This window comes from Phaseolus vulgaris, chromosome 4 (genome assembly GCF_051622355.1).
Source record: "Phaseolus vulgaris cultivar YP4 chromosome 4, ASM5162235v1, whole genome shotgun sequence".
Taxonomy (NCBI): domain Eukaryota; kingdom Viridiplantae; phylum Streptophyta; class Magnoliopsida; order Fabales; family Fabaceae; genus Phaseolus; species Phaseolus vulgaris.
The window spans coordinates 5,250,767-5,274,935 of NC_143501.1; the positions used below are offsets into that span (position 1 = coordinate 5,250,767).

The following is a 24,169-nucleotide window of genomic DNA, read 5'->3' on the forward strand; positions in this document are numbered from 1 at the left end:
GTCCTAGCAGTAAATGCAGCACAAACCAAGGCAGAATCACATTCAAGCCATAAACAAGTAAAACCCATCGTTTTAGCTTCTTTAATGGCATGTATAACTCCATAAAACTCGACTAGCAATGCAATTTTAATATCAATGAAAGAAGAGAAACCACCAATAAACTCCCCTATACTCCCATGAAAAATACCACCACATGTAGCAAGACCAAGAGAACCCCTAACAAGATCATCAGTATTAATTTTAACCCAACATGGTGAAGGAAACTCTCATTTAACAGGAAGAGGATGACGAAATTTTTCACCACGAATATTAATATAAAAGAACTTAAGCAAATTCAAATCAAATTAACGTATGACTTAAATTGTAATTATATTAATTAAATAGTTGCTAAATTTTATTAATTTATAATTAACTTATAATTAATTTAAATTATAATGTTAACTAGTTATATCTATACATACACGTGTATAAAACTAAGACACTATTTTTAATATTTTTTTAATATCTTTTGTAATTTTTTTAAAATTCATTAAAATCAATAATTACAATAATTAAAATATTATTAAATATATTAATTAATAATTGATTAAAATGTTATCTTTTTATCTTAATATATTTCATAATATTTTAGTTAATATAATTATTGATTTATCATAATGAATTTTAAATATTTTACAAAAGATATTAAAAAAGTATTAGAAATAGTGTTTTACTTTTATACACGTGTGTGGATGATGATTTTGTATTAAGTGGTTTTATTTTGTGGACGTGGTAATGCATATAAAATATGGTTATTGATAATGTCGTTATGTTGAATTGATTCAATCTAGTTCGTTATTATCACAAAGCAATTGCAATGGTGAATGATGACGCATTGGTATTGGAAGGTAAAATGAGTTCAGTGTTGAGCCTGATGAAGAAGACTTTCTATTCGAACAATGAAATCTTCCTTCGTGAACTTATCAATAATGCTTTTGATGTAAGTTCTCTTTCAAGTTTGATTTTATATTTGTACATTTCTTATACAGAATTGTTATCAATCAATGTATGCCTTCACATGCTCTAAATAAAATTCGATTTGAGAGACTCGCAGACATGAGAATTTTAGATGATGAATTGATGATTAGATTGATACCTCACAAGGCTAAGAAAACACTTTCTATCATCGATAATGGTGTTGGCATGACCAAATATGGTAGGAAGGTCACAATGTTTTATTTTCATTCCTATTTATTGGTTATTAAATTATTTTCATTTGTATTTAATGGTTATTAATTGTAGTTTCGTCTGTTTGTTTTAGATTTGGTCAATAATTTGGATGTTGGATTCTACTCAGCTTATTTAGTTGCTCACAAGGTTATCGTCACCTCTAAGTATAATGACCTTGATCAATATAATTGGGAATCTCAACTCCATGGATCCTTAATTGTCACTAGGGACATTAGTGCCAAAAAAATTTCAAGGGGAACCAAAATCACCCTCTTTCTCAAGGACGATCAGGTATCTATATTAACCCATCCCCAATTTTTTTGTTATTTAATTTTTCTAACTCATTTTTTCTTTTAGTTGGAGTACATAGAAGAGGCCACCATCAAGAATCTGGTTAACAAACACTGCCAACACATTACCTATCCTATCTACATTTGGAGTGAAAACACCAAAGACTATTTGCAACTCATTAACTCTTGTTTGAATAAGCAAGAGATGAAGAACAAATTTGTGGATGAGAAGCTTGGAAATCACTTACCTAATGATCTCATAGTCTCGATTCTCTTCAAACTTCCTTTGAAATCTCTCAAGAGATTTGAAATCTCTTAAGAAAGAAACATGGAAGAAACTCTTCATTTTTTATCCTTTACCTAGCATTGGAACACCTATTGGAGCAAGGAGTATGGGAAATATACTCTTCAAAACAAAGGATGGTCAACTAGTTTAGTTTGAGTTAAGTACCCACAAAATTACCAAGGTTGGTATCAAAGTACATCTTGGTATAATGTTCCATATGGTAATTTATAGGGAAAGTCTTGTTCAAATCCAAGGAATGAAAAGTTAATTATTTTTGTTGTTATAACCTAAGTGACTTATGACTTTTTTTAAAGGTTTCTCTTGTATATGTACAAATGGGTTGACAATTTCAAATTATAATTAAACATATGATAAATTATCAAATCCTTTGATAATAATTATAAATTTGTTTTGAACATTTGATCTCTCTTTTTGTCTACATTCTTATATTGGTTCTATTTCAACTTTAAAAATAATCTTTTACCTTTAAGCATGTGTTATTACCTAATGAAGAGAAATTTTGTTTATAGCTTCATCTATGATATGATAAGGGAGCAAAATAAGTGGTTTATGAAGGATATATGTATGTTTTAAGATATATTAGTATAATAATTATTTATTTCTTTTACTTTTATTCCTCTTACTTTTTCTCCTATTGTGCTTAAGTAGAAACTAAAGAGTTGAGAACTGCTAAATTTTAAGTATATTGTAATGGAATTTTTTGAAACATAATGACTTAGTGTCTTCTGTAAATATATGTCAACTATGTGATGATGAAATTATAAAATTGTAAGAGTTATTGTTTAGATCTAATGTTTGAAGTTTGTGTTATATAAAATTCTTTAATTAAGTGAGAGAGTAAGTCCTTTATAAGATAGAAGTGAATTATCTATTTATTTAAATTAACTTTTTATTTTTAAATTTATAAAAGTTTGTAGGCTGAATGATTAACATTAATTGTCATGTGGATTTTTGTGTCCTTTTATAAAACCTAGAAAAAAAAATACAAAATAAATCAGGTATTTGTCAGAAGGCACGAAATTTAAATTTTATATTTTTTAATATTTAATTGAGGTTGTTTTCGTAATTTAATTTCACATTTTATATAATAGAATTCAACATGCATTCATAATATAATTAAAATTGTATTGATAAAAATGTTTTCACAAAAGTTCACAAAAGATTTAAAATTTGAACTAGGTTGAACAAAAATGTTTTCACAAAAGTTTAGATATTTTTTTCCGAAATTAATCAAGGAATCTAAAGTGAGAATTTTCCAAATTCACTCACAGGAAAGTGATGTGAGTCACAATGAACGACTTAAGTACAAAGACTTTCCTAACCAGAGTTTACCTCAAAAAGGTCACACAAAAGTTTTCGGAAGAAACTTCAAAACAATTTGAAAACATAAAAGTGTGTGTGTGAATGCACAAATGATCCTGAAGACCAAAGAAAGGTATATTAAACACAAGAATAGGAAAAACCCTAAAGTATCACAAAGACATAAAAGGTAAAGAAAATAAAAGAAAGGGATAATGCGAAAAGAGAAAGCATAGAAATAAATGCAAGTGTAAAGTTGGACAAGTCATATGGTGATAGTGCAATGAACACTTAAAGCACACTGACACATTATCACACTACTGCACAAAAATTATTACAAATTTTATTGAGATTTCTGTTCGAGCATTTTCCCAAACACTAAAAAAGAAATACAATTATACAAGAAAATAAAATCACAAAAAATTCTATGATACTAAAACAAATTACAAGGCTTGAACATAAGGTGTTTGGTGAAAAGTCTGAAAGTATATGATTTGGTCCATGAAGTGAAGTAATATGAATTTCCTTCTCTTTGATCCTTCTTTCTCCTTTTGATATAGAGCCTTGAAGACCAAATTGTTACCCCAAAAATGGTTTAGCCAAAGCATTACTTTATGTACCACTTCTAGCACCACCAAATCACCAAAAAGGTGTACCAACAGAAGCCAATAAAGAAAGCAATAAATGCTAAAAATTTGGGAAGCTAAAATCAAGAGGAATAATCATGTAGTCCGGCTTTGGATGGTCCACCATCAAAAAATATATAATAAACAACAATGGAAGGACAAGAAAGACGAGCAAAAATTAAGGATACTAATAAAAGTAAGCACAAGAAAACGGAACCTAAGAAATGCTCTAGAAAGGATTACAAACAAAAAATTCTAGAGTGGACTGGTGTAACATCCTTAATTTTTCCAATATATAATGTAATAAAAGTAAAACAAGCAATATCTAATTACAAATAACATATACTACTTTCTCATACGTGTATCTCAAAAGAAATATCCCTTTTCATAGGGATTTAATATATATACATCTAAAATTTTAACAACAAAACAAAACATTCAAATAAAACTATCTCATTGTCCAGCTGTTCACTAAGGAGCTCTATCACCTGAAATCTCATCTGCTCCCATGTAAAACACGATCATCACAGATAAAGAAACAAACACAAACAAATAACAGGGTAAACTATCTATATAAAAAGTTTTGATATAATTTAAATTTCAAATTAATAAGCATAATTCATCAATTCTCATATGATTTCTCAAACCATCAAGTGTCTATTACATTCATAAAATTCATCTTTCATATGTCAGACTTTTACTGACTCACAACACATAGACACTTGACTCTACTTCCGGAAGACTCGTGTAATGAAATTAGCATCCAGAGACCTGCACCTGTCATACTACTGCTGTGAAACCCACACAGCCATGCACATAATTATCTCAATATCTCATCATCTCATCATCTTCATATGACAGGGTAAATCCATTTGATATGCTCTGATCAGTTCTTTCAAACCTCAGAATCAGCCAAATGGACCTCCTTCGACTCTCACCAACTGAATAACTTCATCTATTTGATTCCATTATATCAGTAGAGTCAGGATCGTCTCATTCACAGGACACTCACAAATCAATACACCCTAATAACAATCTCAACATGGTATTTCCTTTCCTGAAAATACTACGTCTTGATCACACTTTAACCTCATTACATACATCATTTAACATATCAATGCACCACTCAATCACTTCATATATATATACTTTCTAAACAATCCAAATATATCTCAAACTTTACTTAAAACACATAATTAATTCAAAATATATGCTCTTTAAATCAATCATCGTCTGAAATCACACAACCACTTCTCATCAAACATCTCACTTAAGTAATTCAACCAAAATATTCAAAAAGAATAGTTCAACTCATTTATATTATCATTCAAACACTTTCAATTCTCAATCACAAACAGTTTCAACAAATTATTCCCATAACAGATTCAAAATCAACCATTCCAGTCAATATATTACTTTACTCTTCAAGAGAGACAATCCTGCAAGCAAAAACAATTAGAATTGGTGACCACGTCACCTCCACATCCAGAATCTTCTAACCTAGGGTTTTATTGAAAATAATAAGACTAGCTTCCCTTACCTGAACTTTAGTTGATGCTCACTAAGAGCTCCAAATCTACCCAAAAGCTTAAAGGTAATTAACCTGCACCACAAAGTCCTAATCAAAATCTAACTATATAATTAGGACCTTGAGTTAACAGAGATTAACCCTAAAGCTAAAAGAGTCACATGTAAAACTCATGTAGACAACCTATCAAGTTCAAAATTTGACTCAAAGAAAAGGGCAAAAAATGAACTTACTCTATTTAGGATTTTGATCGGGCAATCTTGTAGTCTTTGCTGCCAGGAGTCTAATGGCGTACTCTGATCGTCAAACAGATGAACGAGGAGGTCAGAATCTTAGAGAGAAGGGAGAGAAAGAAAAAGGGAAACTTTTAGAGAGATGGTGGTTATTTTAAAATGAAACCTGGATAACTGAATTTTCTATTTATATGTCATTTTCATTTTAATAATAAAATATTCAGGTATCATTTAAAATATATCACTTCTACTCTAAGGTTATTTTCTAGATCCTTACATTCTCCCTAACAAGACAAATTTTCGTCCTCAAAAATTGACTTACCAGAAAAGAGATATGGATAGGTTTCTCTAATGGTTTCTTCTAATTCCCAAGTTGAATCATCAGATTTATCATCCCACCCCACCTTCACCATACTGATGGTCTTGCCTCTGAGCTGTTTACTCTGATGGTCTTCAATCCTGACTGGTTTTGCTTCAAAAGACAAGTTATCCTTGATTTGCACATTATCCACTTCCAACACATGACTAGGGTCTGGGATGTACTTCCTTAGCTGTGATACGTGAAAGACATTATGCAGATTTGCTAATTGAGGAGATAAGCCACTGGACCTATCTTCTTTAGGATCTGATATGGTCCAACAAACTTAGGAGATAACTTCCTTGATTTGATAGCTCGTCCTACACCTTTGGTTGGTGTCACTCTCATGAACACATGATCTCCAGCTGCAAACTCCAAAGGCTTTCTCCTCTTATCTGCATATGATTTCTGCCTACTTTGAGAAGCTTTCATTTTGTCTTGTATCTGTTTCACCTTCTCAGTGGTCTGTTGAATTAACTCTGGCCCAACCAAAACTGTTTCACCATCCTTATACCAACATAAAGGAGTTCTGCATTTCCTCCCATACAAAGCTGCATATGGTGCCATCCCAATACTGGCATGATAACTATTATTATAAGTAAACTCCACCAGAGGCAACATCTCATCCCAACTTCCCAGATGATCCAAGATACATGTCCTCAACAGATCTTCTAAGGATTGGATCGTCCTCTCAGACTGCCCATCTGTTTGAGGATGATATGCAGAGCTCATTCTCAATCTAGTTCCCAAAGAATCTTGTAAACTCTGCCAAAACCGTGAAGTAAACCTAGGATCTCTATCTGAAACAATACTAGAAGGCACCCCATGCAATCTTACAATCTCTTTGATGTACAATTGTGCCAACTTAGTCATAGATATTCTCAAATTAACTGGAAGAAAATGAGCGCTCTTCGTCAGTCGATCAACTATTACCCAGACTGCATCATGTCCCCTTACTGATCTTGGTAAATGAGTAACGAAATCCATAGCAATGCTATCCCATTTCCACTCAGGAACATCTAACTGTTGTAACAAACCACCAGGTCTCTGATGTTCTACCTTTGCCTCCTGACATGTTAAACATGTAGCAACATATAGAGCTATTTCTTTCTTCATGCCTGACCACCAAAATGACTCCTTCAAATCTTGGTACATCTTATTCATACCGGGATGTAGACTAAGATAACTCTTGTGACCCTCTTCTAGGATCATTCTCTTCAGTTCTTCATTTGCAGGTATGCAAATTCTGCCATTAAATCTTAAGATCTCATCTTCTCCCATCACAAAGTCTTTAGCCTGATCTGTACCTAGTAAATCCATAGTACGCTTCAGAGTAGGATCCTCTAACTGCTTTTCCTTTATCATTCCAAGAAAATCATTAGTTGTAGTTAACTTACTACAACTAATATGATCAACATGAAATTTCACTCCTAAATTTAGATCTCTGAATTGCTGAATCAACTTTTGTTCTTCAATCATCATGGTTGACACCTGTACTGACTTTCTACTCAAAGCATCTGCAACTACATTAGCCTTCCCTGGATGATACATCAGTTGGAAATCATAATCCTTCAAAAACTCCATCCATCTTGTTTGTCTCATATTCAACTCTTTTTGATCAAACAAGTATTTCAAACTTTTATGGTCACTGAACACCTGAAATTGAGCTCCATATAAATAATGCCTCCAAATCTTCAAAGCAAACACCACAGCTGCCAACTCTAAGTCATGAGTTGGATAGTTTCTCTCATGAACTTTGAGTTGCCTTGAAGCATATGCAACTGGTCTTTTCTCTTGCATCAAGACACAACCCAAACCCTGATGTGAAGCATCACAGTAAACTTCAAAAGGTTTTCCTGTATCAGGAATCACTAACACCGGAGCACTAGTTAACCTTTTCCTCAGCTCTATGAAACTCTCCTCACATCTGTCAGTCCAAGCAAAAGGTTGATCTTTGCAGGTTAATTGAGTCAAAGGAGCTACTACCCTGGAAAAATCTTCAATGAACCTCCGATAGTAGCCAGCTAGACCCACAAAACTCCTTATCTCAGTCACTGTCTTTGGACGTTCCCATTGAAGCACTGCCTCCACTTTGGCTGGATCCACTGAGATCCCCTGAGTTGATATTACATGCCCTAAGAAGTTGACTTCCTTCAGCCAAAACTCACACTTAGATAATTTAGCATATAATTTCTTCTCCCTCAAAATCTCCAACACTGTCTTCAGATGCTCTTCATGTTCTCTCTTAGTCCTTGAATAAATAAGTATGTCATCTATAAAGACTATAACAAACTTATCCAAGAACGGACGAAAAATTCTATTCATGTAATCCATGAACAAAGCTGGAGCATTTGTTACTCCAAACGGCATCACCACATACTCATAGTGTCCATAACGAGACCTAAAGGCTGTCTTCTGAACATCTTCAGCCTTTACCAAAATCTGGTGGTATCCAGATCTCAAATCAATCTTTGAGAACACTGAGGCTCCATGTAACTGATCCATCAAATCATCAATTCTGGGCAGAGGATACTTGTTCTTGATGGTCAACTTATTCAACTGTCTGTAATCTACACACAAACGAGACCCTCCATCTTTTTTTTTAACTAGAAGCACCGGAGCTCCCCATGGAGATACACTTGGTCTGATGAATTGTTTCTCTAACAAATCTTCAACTTGCTTCTTTAGTTCAATCAACTCAGTTGGAGCCATTCTGTAAGGTGCCATTGACACTGGCCCAGCTTCAGGTACCAAATCAATAGAGAATTCTACTTCTCTCTTAGGAGGTAATCCAGGTATTTCTTCTAGAAATACATCCATGAAATCCTTCACCACATGTATACTACTCATTTCTTTTTCGTTCTTAACTTCCATCTGAGTTAAGATTACAAAACACTTTGATCCTTCTTTCAATTCTGACCACACCTGCTAAGCAGACATCACATATGACTTCTTGGAATCTGAAAACACTATTTTCTGTTGACCACAATCTATGAGAATGTGATTGGCAGATAGCCAATCCATCCCTAAGATAACATCTAAGTCCTGAAGAGGTAGACAGATCAAATTTATTTTGAACCTGCGTCCCTCTACTATTACTGGACATTCAGAGCAAACTGTAGAGGTCAAAACTTTTCCTGATGTTGGTGTAGAGACCAACAATTCAAACGACAACTCCTTTACTAGAAGACCCAACTCCGCTACACATAAACTCGACACAAAAGAGTGTGTCGCTCCAGAATCAAATAAAACTTTCACATATCTACCAGCTATATAACATACACCTTGTACTAAGTTACCTGACTGAGATGCTTCAGCTCCTGACATAGCAAACACCCTTCCAGTTGCTTGGGGTCTACCACCTCCTCCTCTTCCTGACTGCAAGTTACCTCCAGGAATTATCCTCCTCCTATTAGGGCAATCTTTTGATAGATGTCCTTCTTTCTGACAAGTATAACACTTTCTCTCTGATGAAAGTTGAGGACAAGCTTTCTTCAAATGGGTTCCAGCACAGTGATAACATGTGGGTCTCCATGGTTGTTGTTGCTGAAACTGTGGGAGAGATGTTCCTGTCCTATGTTGTGGAGGTCTAGCATAAGGTTTATGTTGTTGATGCTGCACCTTGGCCTTCCCACTGGAAGACCCTCCTTGGTGTGATCTGATCACCCTGGAATCACCATTTTCCAGGGTCTCCACCATCTTCGCCTTCTCCACCAAGGCGGGAAACTCTCTAATGCACATAGGAGCTATAGTCTTCTTCAGCTAATGTTTTAGACCTTCTTCAAACTTCCTACACCTCCAAGCCTCAGAGGTAGCTTGGGTGTAGAATCTAGCTAGGTACTCAAACCTAGTAGCATATGCATTCACTGACATCTCTCCCTGTTCCAACCTGAGGAATTCAGCTTCCTTTGCAAACCTTGCACTATCTGGAAAATATTTCTCTAAAACCTTCACTCTGAAACTCTCCCAGTCTAATACTTCATCTCTGGCTTCCATCATCTGTTGAGCTCCCATCCACCAGAACTCTGCTTCTCCAGACAATAAATATGTAGCAAATACCAATTTCTTATCCTCAGGGCAGGAGGTTGCCCTAAAGATCTTCTCTAAATCTCTTATCCATTGGTCTGCTTGGTCAGGAGTGGCATTCCCAGTGAACTTAGGTGGGTTGTGTCTCACGAACTCTGTCAGTCCCATCTGCTTCTGAGACTGACTGACATGGGAAGCTGTTGCACCAGATCTAGCAGTCTCTGAATGATGCATTGCTGCCTGGTGATTCTGAGCCATTGCCATATTCTGTTGTTGGATAGCATTTGTCATCATCTCAATAGCCCTGGCAATCTGGTTCATCTCAGAAGAAGGTTGGGGAGGGGTAGGAGGTCTAGGAGCCATGCTATACAACAAAAAAGAAAGATTTAGGATGAATCTAAAAAATCATAACTATGTAGTTTTACTAACAAACTAACTAAAGCACACATAAACAATCCCATAACCCTTAGGTCTCCTAAGGTTCGAACAACTCTGATACCATAATGTAACATCCTTAATTTTTCCCATATATAATGTAATAAAAGTAAAACAAGCAATATCTAATTACAAATAACATATACTACTTTCTCATACGTGTATCTCAAAAGAAATATCCCTTTTCATAGGGATTTAATATATATACATCTAAAATTTTAACAACAAAACAAAACATTCAAATAAAACTATCTCATTGTCCAGCTGTTCACTAAGGAGCTCTATCACCTGAAATCTCATCTGCTCCCATGTAAAACACGATCATCACAGATAAAGAAACAAACACAAACAAATAACAGGGTAAACTATCTATATAAAAAGTTTTGATATAATTTAAATTTCAAATTAATAAGCATAATTCATCAATTCTCATATGATTTCTCAAACCATCAAGTGTCTATTACATTCATAAAATTCATCTTTCATATGTCAGACTTTTACTGACTCACAACACATAGACACTTGACTCTACTTCCGGAAGACTCGTGTAATGAAATTAGCATCCAGAGACCTGCACCTGTCATACTACTGCTGTGAAACCCACACAGCCATGCACATAATTATCTCAATATCTCATCATCTCATCATCTTCATATGACAGGGTAAATCCATTTGATATGCTCTGATCAGTTCTTTCAAACCTCAGAATCAGCCAAATGGACCTCCTTCGACTCTCACCAACTGAATAACTTCATCTATTTGATTCCATTATATCAGTAGAGTCAGGATCGTCTCATTCACAGGACACTCACAAATCAATACACCCTAATAACAATCTCAACATGGTATTTCCTTTCCTGAAAATACTACGTCTTGATCACACTTTAACCTCATACATCATTTAACATATCAATGCACCACTCAATCACTTCATATATATATACTTTCTAAACAATCCAAATATATCTCAAACTTTACTTAAAACACATAATTAATTCAAAATATATGCTCTTTAAATCAATCATCGTCTGAAATCACACAACCACTTCTCATCAAACATCTCACTTAAGTAATTCAACCAAAATATTCAAAAAGAATAGTTCAACTCATTTATATTATCATTCAAACACTTTCAATTCTCAATCACAAACAGTTTCAACAAATTATTCCCATAACAGATTCAAAATCAACCATTCCAGTCAATATATTACTTTACTCTTCAAGAGAGACAATCCTGCAAGCAAAAACAATTAGAATTGGTGACCACGTCACCTCCACATCCAGAATCTTCTAACCTAGGGTTTTATTGAAAATAATAAGACTAGCTTCCCTTACCTGAACTTTAGTTGATGCTCACTAAGAGCTCCAAATCTACCCAAAAGCTTAAAGGTAATTAACCTGCACCACAAAGTCCTAATCAAAATCTAACTATATAATTAGGACCTTGAGTTAACAGAGATTAACCCTAAAGCTAAAAGAGTCACATGTAAAACTCATGTAGACAACCTATCAAGTTCAAAATTTGACTCAAAGAAAAGGGCAAAAAATGAACTTACTCTATTTAGGATTTTGATCGGGCAATCTTGTAGTCTTTGCTGCCAGGAGTCTAATGGCGTACTCTGATCGTCAAACAGATGAACGAGGAGGTCAGAATCTTAGAGAGAAGGGAGAGAAAGAAAAAGGGAAACTTTTAGAGAGATGGTGGTTATTTTAAAATGAAACCTGGATAACTGAATTTTCTATTTATATGTCATTTTCATTTTAATAATAAAATATTCAGGTATCATTTAAAATATATCACTTCTACTCTAAGGTTATTTTCATGAGGGTACTGAAGATGTGAAAAGGTCAAGGAAACATGCGCTCATCCAAGAATATGAACTGTTCAGAACGCAACCCGAGGAGAGCATTGCTGATGTGCAGAAAAGATTCACCCATATTGTGAATCACCTCACTGGCTTGGGAAAAGAATTTGACAGAGAGGAACTCAACATAAAGATATTGAAGTGCCTCGACAGAAGCTGGCAACCAAAGGTGACAGCTATCTCTGAAAGCCGTGATCTGTCAAAGTTGGGAACTGCTGCACTGTTTGGAAAGCTGATGGAGCATGAGCTAGAGCTTAAAAGACTTAAAGAGTAGGAAACAACAGAGAGAAAACCCAAAGGTCTTGCACTAAAAGCAACTGAACTAAAAGAGATCAAGGAAGAAAAAGTAGATGCTGAAGATGATGATACAATCAGCCTTCTTACAAAAAGATTCAGCAAATTCCTGAGGAAGAAAAGCAAAAATAGGAACCAGCAGAAAAGAAGGTATCTTAAACCCAATGATTCAAATTCCTCTAAATATACTTGCTTTGGATGTGGCAAAACAGGGCATATCAAAACAGATTGTCGAGACAATCAAACAAGGGACAAATCTGCCAGCAAGAAATTTGAAAGGAACAAGGGAAGAAGAGCCTACATCTCATGGGAGGAAAATGAAGCATCCTCAACTAGCAGTTCTTCAACAGAAGATGAGGAGAACAATTTGTGCTTCATGATGAAGGATGAGGAGTCAAACTCTGATTCAGTAAGTAATTTTTCTGTTGATTCTGATAACTATGATGATTTGCTTGCTGCCTTCAAGGAAACACATGATGAAGCCAATAGGCTAGCTGTAATATGCAATAAGTTGCAAAAGGTAAATAATGTGCTTGCACCTAAAGTAAAAACACTTATGGAAGAATTGCATAAAGCCAAAACAGATTTGGTAAGCCTTGAACTAACTTGCTTGCATGCCTCTATTAAATCCTGTGAAAACTGCAAAAAATTGGAAAAACAAGTGGAGTATTTGCTGAAAACCCTTTCCAATTTCACCAAGGGAAGAGAAAACCTTGAGTCTCTCCTTGGATCACAGAATGCTGTTTTCAATAAGAATGGACTTGGTTATACCCCTGGAAATGTAACCAATGTCAAAAAGCTTTCAAGTTTTTTTGTTCCAGCAAAATCAGTTTTTTCAGCTTTTAACAGTGGCAAAAAGGCATCTCATGTAACCTGTTTTTACTGCATGAAATCTGGTCATACATCTAGGTCTTGCATTGCTAGAAAACATCTTGTGCCTGAGAACTTAGCAAAATGGCTACCAAAGAGAAGGTTTTAATCTGTGCTGGACCCTATACTGAAAAGGGTACCATTTGTATCATTTTTATTTTGTTTTGCAGATTGGCAGCAAGAAAAATCAGTGGTACTTGGATAGTGGCTGTTCCCAGCATATGACTGGAGATCTTACAAAGTTTACCAGCTTGAAGCTCAAAGCAGAAGGACATGTAACCTATGGTGATAATAACCGAGGGAGGATTTTGGGCAGAGGCACTGTTGGAATAGGGAACTCAACAACCATTGAGAACGTGTTGTATGTAGAAGGACTCAAGCATAGTCTTCTCAGCATAAGTCAGCTTTGTGACAAAGGATACAAAGTGAATTTTGAGTCAAATGGCTGCACAATCTCAAGTAATTCATCTAGTAAGGTACTGTTTACTGGTAAGAGAGTGAATAACATTTGTCTGTTGAATATCATGGAAACTAACTCTTCAAATGAGTGTTTGCTGTCCAGAAGTGATGAGTCTTGGTTGTGGCACAGGAGGTTAGCTCACATACACACAAATCACTTGAATAAATTGAAATCTAAAGATTTAGTTTCTGGTTTGCCTAACATTAAATTTCAGGACAACAGGCTTTGTGATGCTTGTGTGAAAGGTAACATGAGGATCCATATTCACATTTGGATACATTTTATGAATTGGTAGGAACAATGGGTTTTCAATCAGGTGATCTTGAAAATGTTTATATGCGCTTGTTTTCTTTTTCATTGGCAGGAAAGGCTAAGGAATGGCTCAAATCACTTCCAAATTAGAGTCTCACTATCTGGAAGGATGTAGAGGAAAAATTTTTGCAAAGATTTTTTCCAATTTCTCGCTACATCAAAGCAAAGTCTGAAATCTCTATGTTCAGACAAGGAGCAAATGAAATCTTTTGTGATACATGCGAAAGATTTAAGATGATATTGAGAAAATGCCCAAATCATGGGTTTGAAGATATTGCTCAATTGAGCATATTCCTGAATGGTCTCAGATCTGACATAAAGATGCTCCTAGATGCTGCAGCTGGTGGCACAATGATGGCCCTTGATGTAGAACAAGCGACAATAATTATTGATGCATTGGCATCAACTGATTATAAAGCCCAACATGATGGACAAGATCTTCAGAATAAAGGGTTGTTAGAAAATGCACTCTTGGCTAAAAATAAGATTCTGACACAGCAGATTGAGCAACTAACTGCACAAATGGCTAAATTGCCCCAACAATTATATGTTGTTCATTCATCTCAAAGCCAAAGTCAGTCAATCAGGTGTGATTTTTGTGGAGGTGTTCATCCTAATGGTCACTGTTTTTATCATAACAATTCACCTGAAGTTGAGGATCCATCCATGCTTGAAAGAATGAATAAAGTTGAAGACGCTCTGACAAAGATTGTGAGTGCACATGACAATATTGTGAGAGTGCAGGACAATAGCATGGCCATGATTAGGAGTATAGAGATCCAGATGAGACAGCTGACCAAACAAATTGCACAAATTGTGGAGGAACAAAGTGGCCAGTTTTCAGTCAATAGGCAAACCAATTCAAAAGAGCATTGCGATAATGTAGTGGCTGAAAAAGAAGAAAAAGATGAGATAGAGGGGAAGAGAGATGAGAAAGAGAGAAGTGAGGAGGAAAAAATAAGAAGAAAAGTGAAAATAAGGAGAGAGGAGTTTTTGAAAAAGATTTATCATATCCTCATTCTCCTTCAAAAAGCGAGAAGGAAAGAAAATTCTTTGATAAATTGCTCCCTAAAAATTATTTTGCAGGAAATTTGAAGCAAGATTCAACATTTGAAAGATTTTGAAAGAATAGGAGCTATATTGAAGAAAAAAATATAGAGCTGGAGGATAGATACAGTGTCGTTATTCAAAAAGGCTTGCCTAAAAAATTCAAGGACCCAGGGAGTTTTAACCTTCCCGTGTCTATAGGTGCTTTATTAGTAGCCAATGCTTTATTGGATTTGGGAGCAAGCGTAAATATAATTCCTTTGGCAATGCTGAAGAAAATAGGTGATTTGGAGATTAAACCCACCAAGATGAGTTTAAAGTTAGCTGATCAAGTAACCAAGTATCCATATGGTGTGGTTGAAGATGTTCTCGTCAAGGTGGATAAATTCATATTTCCTGTGGATTTTGTTGTGATGGACATGAAAGAAGATGAGGAGGTTCCCTTGATACTTGGAAGACCCTTTATGAAGACTGCTAGAATCATAGTTGATGTCGACAAAGGAGAACTTCAAGTTAGAACTCAAGATGAGGAGGTAACTTTAAATCTTTTTAATGGTCTTAAAAATTTTAATGCAGGGGAAGAATGTGTACAGAAGGATGGATCACAGAGATATTCCACCTTGAAATAAACAGGCGTCAAGCTAGATGACGTTAAACGAGCGCTTACTGAGAGGCAACCCCGTCCACATTTTAGTTTTATGTTGTTACCTTTGTTTATTTTATTTTTCAAAAAAAAAAAAAAAATCTTGTATGCCTCCTAATCATTTTGCAGGTTATGTATTTTGACTTGAGGACAGGTTCTATTATTCAGGGGGCAGATCCAGCAAATGAAGCAAGACTGTAGATAAAGATTTTAACAAAAAGCTGGATGACTTCTTAAGAAGAGAGGATTGAGCAAAAATATGGTTTTATCTTTCTAATTATCTTTTCTTTTCAATTATTTGAATTTTGTCTTATTTTATTTATTTTATTTTTCGGTTATTTTGTTTTCTGTTTATTTGCTTATTTGTTAGTTTGTTTTTATTGCTTATTTTGAATAAATTTCATGTTTTGTTAGTTTGGTAATTTTAAGTCTAGAATTATCTTTCTTGACTAAATTTCAGTTTTAATTTGTTTGTTTTCTAGTTTATTTTTTTTTTCAAATAAAAAAGAACTAGAATATTAATTTTGAATTGTGGAAAAAAGAATTTGAGTTTAAATATTAAATAGTGAGATGAATTAGACACAGGTTAGAAAAGAAAATATGATTGAATCCCTATTCAAATGTAGTTAAAATTATGATACATGCAAATTTAACAGGATGATTGATTAGGACAAATAATGACAAGACAAAAAGGAATGAGACCATTGAAACCAAGTGAGTGTGTGAACCTTAAACAATTTTGAGGGTTTTACTGATGAATTGACAGTTGTGGTTGCTTAATTTTTATTTTTGTTGCATCGTAAAAGAGCATGAAGATGATTGAGGCATTTGTTTGTGTTAATTAGGAGCTAGGGCCAAAAAGCCAACCTTTATATTAGAATTCCATTTTTTTTATATCCCCTTTGGGCCAAGAAATTTTTTGTTAATATTGCACCTTAACCTTTATTGATATAATTTTCTACCCTTTAGCATGTCTAAGGAAGGAGAACATAGATGCAATACATATAGAAAAGGGAATGGTTGGTTCTGATTTTGAAAGTTCAAAAAGTTGAAAATAGGAAGAATTTTTTCCTATAATTGAAAAAAAAAAAAGAAACAGGAGAAGAAAAAAAAAAGAAAGATAGGAAAAAATTTCATGAAAATCATGAAAAGAAAGAAAATTAGGAAAAAGGTGACATCGAAAGAAAGTGGTAATTAGATAACATATATGTTCTCTATAATTGAATTGTATGTATGTTCTTCTTCTTTAAGATGTGCATTTTGTTATCTAAGAAAAACCAATATTTTTTGGAAGCCCAGCCTCATTACAACCCTGGAAAAGACCTCAAGATTCATGTTCATAATATGTTTGTGATTTGAAGATGAAATGAAAAGCAACTGTGATTTGTTATGATTCAGTGAAAATAGAGAGAAACACTTACCCGTGAGCATATGAGAAGATATTCCTTGATGAATTGTCATTTATTTGTTTTCATTTGATCCTGGAAATTGAATGTGTTTATATTTTTCTATATTTGAATTTGGAAGCATCATAAGTTTCTAATTTGATCTGTTGTTTAGTGAATTAAGCTGTTTGATATTTAAATTCAAATATATTCATTTACTTTGCTTGAGGACAAGCAAGATTCTAAGTTGGGGAGAGTGATAAGTGTCTAATTTCAGTAATATTTCATATTAAAATATAGGCACTTATGAGGATTTATTGCTAATTTACATATAAAATAATCCATAATTTATGAATTTATACCTTTTTACATTTTTTATGATCTTTATTTGAATAAGAGTATTTTATTCCCAAATTTGGTGTTAATTGCAGATTTCTAAGGAAGATTGGATATTTGGATTAAAGATGAATTATTTGAGCTAAAAAGATAAAGATAGAAGGTCCCAGAATGGAAAAAGATGCAAAGGAAGATTGGGCCTTTTTTATGTTTTATCATTTAGCCCATTAGCACGACACAATAAACAACCTAACCCTAGAAAACTAGGATAAATAGAGGGCTAGAGGCTCAACCTTAGGGTGCCAGATTGAGAAGAAAACACAATAGAGTGAATTGTAACCCAATTGGGAGAATGGAAGGTGATAGAAGTATGCGTGGCTAATTCTACCCTTTGGGATTTGGAGTAATCTGCTCAAACTCTTATGTATTGAGGTGATATTTTATATATTAATATTCAGTTCTTGATTGATTATTGGTATTGTTGTTTTACTTTTAATTTTCCGTGACAAATTGAGAATCTTAAATCTGACCGGGAGGTATTTTTAGGGTTCGGACCTAAACAACAATACTTAACATATTTGAGTGCTAGGAATAGACTTGAAATGTTAATTGCTATTAAACGTCTGAGCTTCATTCTACGTTGTTCTTATAATTATGCGAGGGATCGATAGTTAGGGGACATTCTTAAGGATTTTATATGCGAGGAATCGATATAAATGATTTTTATACGGGCATCAATTTCAATCAAAGAACTTAATATTGACATGCTAATCAAAATACTTGAGAGTGAGAGAGATGAAACTAATCCTTATTTTTCCAATTGAAACAACTAATTCTTTGTTTGTTTTCTTATTGATCAGTGCCAACACAATTAATTCAAAACTCTTTTAATTGTTCTGTTTTTATATTTAGCGATTATTGTACTCGATAATTCACCGTTCCTTGTGGGATCGATATCCGTCCTTAGGGACAATTATTACTTTTGACAAACGCGGTGCACTTGGCGTAAAAAGTCATCAGCTACTCCGCATTCGCCATACTAAGTCGCCTTTGTGGAACTGTCTTGGTTTGACCTTGGAGTTGTATCGTCTGGCCGCCCAAATTTTGCATGCTTCTTCTCTAATTCTACACTTGTCCCGAAGTTCGTTGATGAGATCGAGGCCGACCGAGAGACTTTCCTTGTTTAGATCAAGATCAAGGGTTTGTCGGCGGAAAGAAGGTTCTCCAATCTCGACGGGAATCATAGCTTCAGTACCATATGTCAAGCTGTACGGCGTTTCTTGTGTAGTCGTCTGAGGAGTACAGCGATATGCCCATAAGACCTCTAAGAGTTCTTCCGTCCAGTTACCCTTGGCTGGGCCGAGACGTTTCTTCAGTTTGTTCAGGATGACCTTGTTTGCAGCTTCTGCTTGTCCGTTTGTTTGCGGATGTTCGACTGAACTGGCGATGTGTTTGATGTGGAGCTTCTCGTAAAATTCAGCTAACGTCCGGTCGGTGAATTGCCGACCGTTATCGGTGATGATGATCTGTGGAAGCCCGAAGCGGCAAACGATATTTTTCCATACGAAATTTTGAACATTGCGGGCGGTGATCGCAGTAAGAGGCTCGGCTTCGATCCACTTGGTGAAGTAATCAATGCTGACCAGTAAGAATTTACACTGGCCTTTACCGGGGGCGAAAGGGCCAATGATGTCCATACCCCATTGGACGAACGGCCAAGGTGATAACATAAAATGAAGTTCCTCAGGTTTTTGATGGGACAAAGTGCCAAACTCTTGGCATTTAAGACATTTTTGGACGAAATTGGTGCAGTCGCCTTGGACGGTCGGCCAGTAGTATCCGGCCCGGAATACTTTGGCAGCCATTGTTCGTGCGCCGGAGTGAGTTCTGCAAATTCCTTCGTGCAACTCCCGGACGACATAGGAAGCTTGGTCGGGTGTCAAACATTTAAGGAGTAGTCGGGTATAACCTCGGCGGTAAAGGTCGTCGCCAATTAAGACAAAACGGGCGGCCTGCAGCTTCATGGTTTTTTCGCCGAGAGGACTACACGTGTCGTCGAGTAAATATTGCTTAATTGGGGTAATCCAAGTAGATTCCGCTTCGGTCGTTAGGCATTCTTGTAGGTCGATGCTTGGGCGTGCAAGCGTAACATGGATGACCGACCTATGCATTCCCTTACACTTCGTGGTTGCTAGCTGGGACAAGGCGTCCGCGCGAGTATTGTGATCTCGTCGAACGTGCTGCATGGAAATTTCAGAAAAGGTGCTCATCGACTGTTTGACTAAGTGATAGTATCGTTGTAAAAAGCTTTCTCGGACTTCATATTCATCATTAAGTTGATCGATGACTAGCCTGGAATCACTTTTACAAATTAACTTAGTGATCTCCAATTCTTGAGCGAGGTGTAGCCCGGCTAAAATGGCTTCATATTCGGCCTGATTGTTTGAAGTTTTGAAGTCGAATTTTAGGGCTTGCTCGATGAAAATCTCGCCGGGGCCTTCCAAAACGACTCCAGCGCCGCACGACCTTTCGTTGGAGGAGCCGTCCACGTATAGGATCCACGATGAGTGTTCGGTCTCGGCTGAGGAAGAAGTGAGTTCGGCTGCGAAATCAGCAAGAGCTTGCGACTTGATGGCTCCTCGTGGTTGGTACTAAATATGGAATTCGGATAGTTCTATCGTCCATCCGATCATTCGTTCGGCTAAATCTGGCTTAGTGAGAAACTTTACAATGGGGTAATTTGTCCGAACAATAATACGATGATTTTAAAAATACATACGCATTCGCCGGGCGGTAACGATGAGAGCCATAGCTACCTTTTCGATCGTTTGGTATCGGATTTCGGCGCCATGGAGGGCGCGACTGACAAAATAAACTGGCCGTTCTTCAAAATTAATTTCTTGCACTAAGACTGAACTGACGGCTTCGTGTGAAACGGCGAGGTAGACTATAATGGGCTCTTCGGCGTCCGGTTTCTGGATGACCGGCGGGGAAGATAGAAAAGTTTTCAATTGGAGGAAATTTTCCTCGCATTCGGTCGACCACTCAAAGTGGGATGCTTTTTTCAATAGTCGGACGATGGGCCTTGTTCGTTCGGCAAGTTTAGGAACAAATCTGGATAGAGCGGTGAGTCGGCCGATGAGTCTCTGAATTTCCTGAATGGAGTTGGGACTTCTCATTTCGGAAATAGCTTTACATTTCTCAAGGTTAGCTTCTATGCCTCTATGAGTCAGCATGAAACCTAAGAACTTCCCCCCTTCGACGCCGAACGCACACTTGTCAGGATTGAGTCACATCTGGTGTTGGCGGAGGGCCTGAAAAAGTTCTTTTAGGTCAGCAATATGTTGCTTGCATGAGTCGGACTTGACAACAATGTCATCGACATAGACTTCAACATTCCTGCCGATCATGTCGTGGAATACATGGTCCATTAGTCTTTGATAAGTGGCCCCGACATTTTTTAGTCTGAAGGGCATAACTTCATAGTAGAAATTATTGGAATCAGTCATGAAGGTTGTCTTCTTTCGGTCGGTCGGGTGCATTTGGATTTGATTATAACCTGAGTAGGCATCAAGGAAGCTGAGGATGTGATGTCCGGCCGCCCCATCAACGAGACGATCAATGGTAGGCAGAGGGTATGAGTCTTTTGGGCATGCCTTATTGAGGTCCGTGTAGTCAACACACATTCGCCATTTTCCGTTGGCTTTCTTTACCATAACCACGTTGGCTAACCATGTGCTATAATGGGCTTTCCGAATGAATCCAGCTTGTAACAATTTATCGGCTTCATCACGTGCGGCCTGGCGTCGTTCCTCGCCTAGATGTCTTTTCTTTTGAGCTAATGGCCTAGCCTCTTTATATAGTGATAATCGGTGAGTGATGACCTGTGGGTCTACACCAGGCATGTCAGCGGCCGTCCATGCGAACAGATCGGCATTTTTGACAAGTGTCGTGCCGATGGCCAGTCGGTCGTCCGGCTTCAGTGAAGTGCCGATATGTGTAGCGTGGCGATCGTCGCGAAGTGGGAACGGATGCAAGTCTTCTCATGCCTCCATACGGGGATCATCCATATGAGGGTCGAGATCGACAAGGGCTATCATTTGTCGAAGGGACATGCGCCGTCCGGAATGTCGGGTCGGGGATCGTCCTCTTTTTTGCGAGGGTCGGTCGTCCGGATTGGTCGTGTAGAGCCGTCGAGTTGGTTCGCTTTTCAAACTTGCGACATAACATTCTCTAGCGATTTTTTGATCGACATGGATTGTTGCAATGTCGTTATTTGTCGAAGGGAATTTCATGGCTAAGTGTGGGGTGGAAACAATGGCTTTTAATCTGTTGATGGACGGACGACCGAGCAGGATGTTGTAGGAAGTTTGGGCGTTGATCAGAAGATATCGTACGTTTATGGTTTTGTGGAGACCGTCTTCCTCACCAAAGGTTGTATATAAGTCTATATACCCCTTAGTGTCGACCCGTTCACCTGAGAACCCTACAATTTGTTCGTTATAGGGTTGAACATCTGATTCTGGGATGTGCATTTTTTTGAAGGTTTCCCAGTATAATATGTCGACCGAGCTACCTTGGTCAACCAAAGTCTTGGCAATCGTGAACTTGTCAATTTCCACGGTGATTACCATAGGATCGTCCTGGGCTGGATCTATGGCTGTGAAGTCGTCGTCAGTGAAAGTGATCGGAGGTATGTGTGGACGCCTCCTCGTGGTAGCATGAGCGGACTGGATGTCCCGGAGATGTTTCTTTCGGGCGGAATTTGAGCACCCGCCACCGGCAAAGCCCCCGGCTATGTAATTTATTTCGTGGTTCGGTTCGCCCAAGGTAACGGGTCCAGCAATCATATTGATGACTTCGCGAACTCGTTGGCAAGGGCGAGCGTTTCGGTCGGGACTTGTGCTACGGGCGCGTGTACGCCGAACGGGGCTTTCACTGCGTTTCCGCGAAGCCTGGCTATGGTCAGTTCGGCGTTTGTAATCGTTACGGTATGACCGGTCGACACCACGGGATGGACGGCCGGTACTTCGTGGTGGGGATCTTGAATTCCTTGTCCTCTTGATGAACTGCCGCAAATGGCCAGCCTGGATGAGCTCTTCAATTTTGTCCTTCAACGCTTGACATCCTTCGGTCGTGTGACCAAAATTCCGATGGTACTGACAACTCTTAGCAGTATCTGCATTCGGTGGTGTTTGATATTGTTTTAGTGTCGGAATTAAATCCGTTTGCAGTGCTTCATCTAGGGCTCGTCCCCTCGGAACAGTTAAAGGGGTGTAACTGTTAAACCTGGGGATTCGGCCTCCTCTGTTCCGGTCGGACCTTGGGGTGGTTTGAACGGTCCGTTCGGTCTCGAATTCCCTTTCTTTGCTCGGGGTTTGATCTTTGAGAACTCCGGATCCGACGGCTTTGAACCGTTGGTGATAGTCAATGTGTTCCTCAATTTGCATGAATTTGGTTGCCCGAGTTCGAAGATCTTCCATGTCTTGAGGCGGCTTTTTGATGAGACTTTCGGTAAAACGGCTCAGCCGGATGGCCGAAACCAAATGGTGTAACGCGACTTCCTTTTTGAGCCCTCGAATATTCATGCATGCCTTGTTGAATCTATCTAAAAAGGTTCTGAGAGATTCACCTTTTTCTTGTTGTACCGCTAGGAGAGACATGGAGGACATGTGATGCGGTCTGCTGGTGGCATATTGAGTGGAGAATTTCGCGGCTAGGATGTCAAAGTCGTCAATGGAGTTCGGAGGTAGCTCTGTAAACCAGGTAAGAGGTTCTCCCTGAAGCGACGTGGGGAATACTTTACACCACACATTATTATCTGTGGTATACAAAGTCATTTGCGTCTTGTAAACATTTAAATGCTCGTCCGGGTCAGTCGAGCCGTCATAAAGTTTAATAGCGAGGCCTCTCCATTTGTCAGGAAGTGGTGTGGTGATTATTTCGTCTGTAAAAGGATAACCCCTTTTATTTGACTTTCTTTCGACTGTTTCAGCTCTGGAAGCAGGATTGGTGTCGGCCGGTGTAGGTATGCGAGAGGCGGTTCGGTCGGCCATGTGGGATTGGCCTTCTTGTTCGGGATTATCGACCTGTCGCTGGAGTCGTGCATTCTGCTCTCTCAATAAGGCAATTTCTTCCTCTTGGCGGCGTTTATCCTCTTCGTGTTGACGACGGTCTTCCATCCCCTTTCGCCGTAGTTCCTCCATCTGAGTTTGGAGTGTTTGAATCATAGTCATCTGTTCTGCCATAGCGTCATTGTTGTTCCTTGTCGCAACCATTATAGCTTTAAAAATTGAAAATTTGCCTCGGCCCCACGGTAGGCGCCAATTGTACCTGAGTGGAGAGATGGGGCCCAGGCACGGTCGGTTGACGTAGTATAGTTGCTGACGTGTCGATCTTCTTCTCCTTCGCGGTCGCTCCTTCTTGGTGTCTCCTTCGGTCGGACGGGGGAGGGTACCTGCGAAGGCACTCCGACGCTCAAGTAAGTATGAGATTCTAAGTGTGGTTTAGTAAGTGAATGAAAATGTACCTTTCTCTGGCTTGAGCACCGTATTTATAGGATTGCCTAATGGGCTTTCTACCCCTTGGTTTCAGGGTGGTTATGGATAGGTCTTACCAATCGTGCTCCGGAATACCCGGGGAATAT

The 24,169-nt window shown here is 37.5% G+C and overlaps 1 protein-coding gene, 1 long non-coding RNA gene and 1 pseudogene across 2 annotated transcripts; 1 reads left to right on the forward strand and 2 right to left on the reverse strand.

Moving 5' to 3' along the window:
* Window positions 1-856: 856 nt before the first annotated feature.
* Window positions 857-1,947, forward strand: LOC150027839 (heat shock protein 90-1-like). The gene is made up of 4 exons (XM_090301532.1): window positions 857-977; window positions 1,058-1,195; window positions 1,301-1,500; window positions 1,567-1,947. The coding sequence occupies exons 1-4, from the start codon at window positions 857-859 to the stop codon at window positions 1,816-1,818; spliced, it is 711 nt and encodes a 236-aa protein (XP_090157658.1). The 3' UTR covers window positions 1,819-1,947.
* A 3,073-nt stretch (window positions 1,948-5,020) lies between these two features.
* LOC150027840 (uncharacterized) lies at window positions 5,021-5,529 on the reverse strand. The gene is made up of 2 exons (XR_016520651.1): window positions 5,493-5,529; window positions 5,021-5,334 (listed from the first exon to the last, which is right to left on the reverse strand). It is a non-coding gene; the product is annotated as an uncharacterized LOC150027840 (long non-coding RNA).
* An 8,743-nt stretch (window positions 5,530-14,272) lies between these two features.
* LOC137838956 (small nucleolar RNA R71) lies at window positions 14,273-14,378 on the reverse strand (annotated as a pseudogene).
* Between the last annotated feature and the right edge of the window lie 9,791 nt (window positions 14,379-24,169).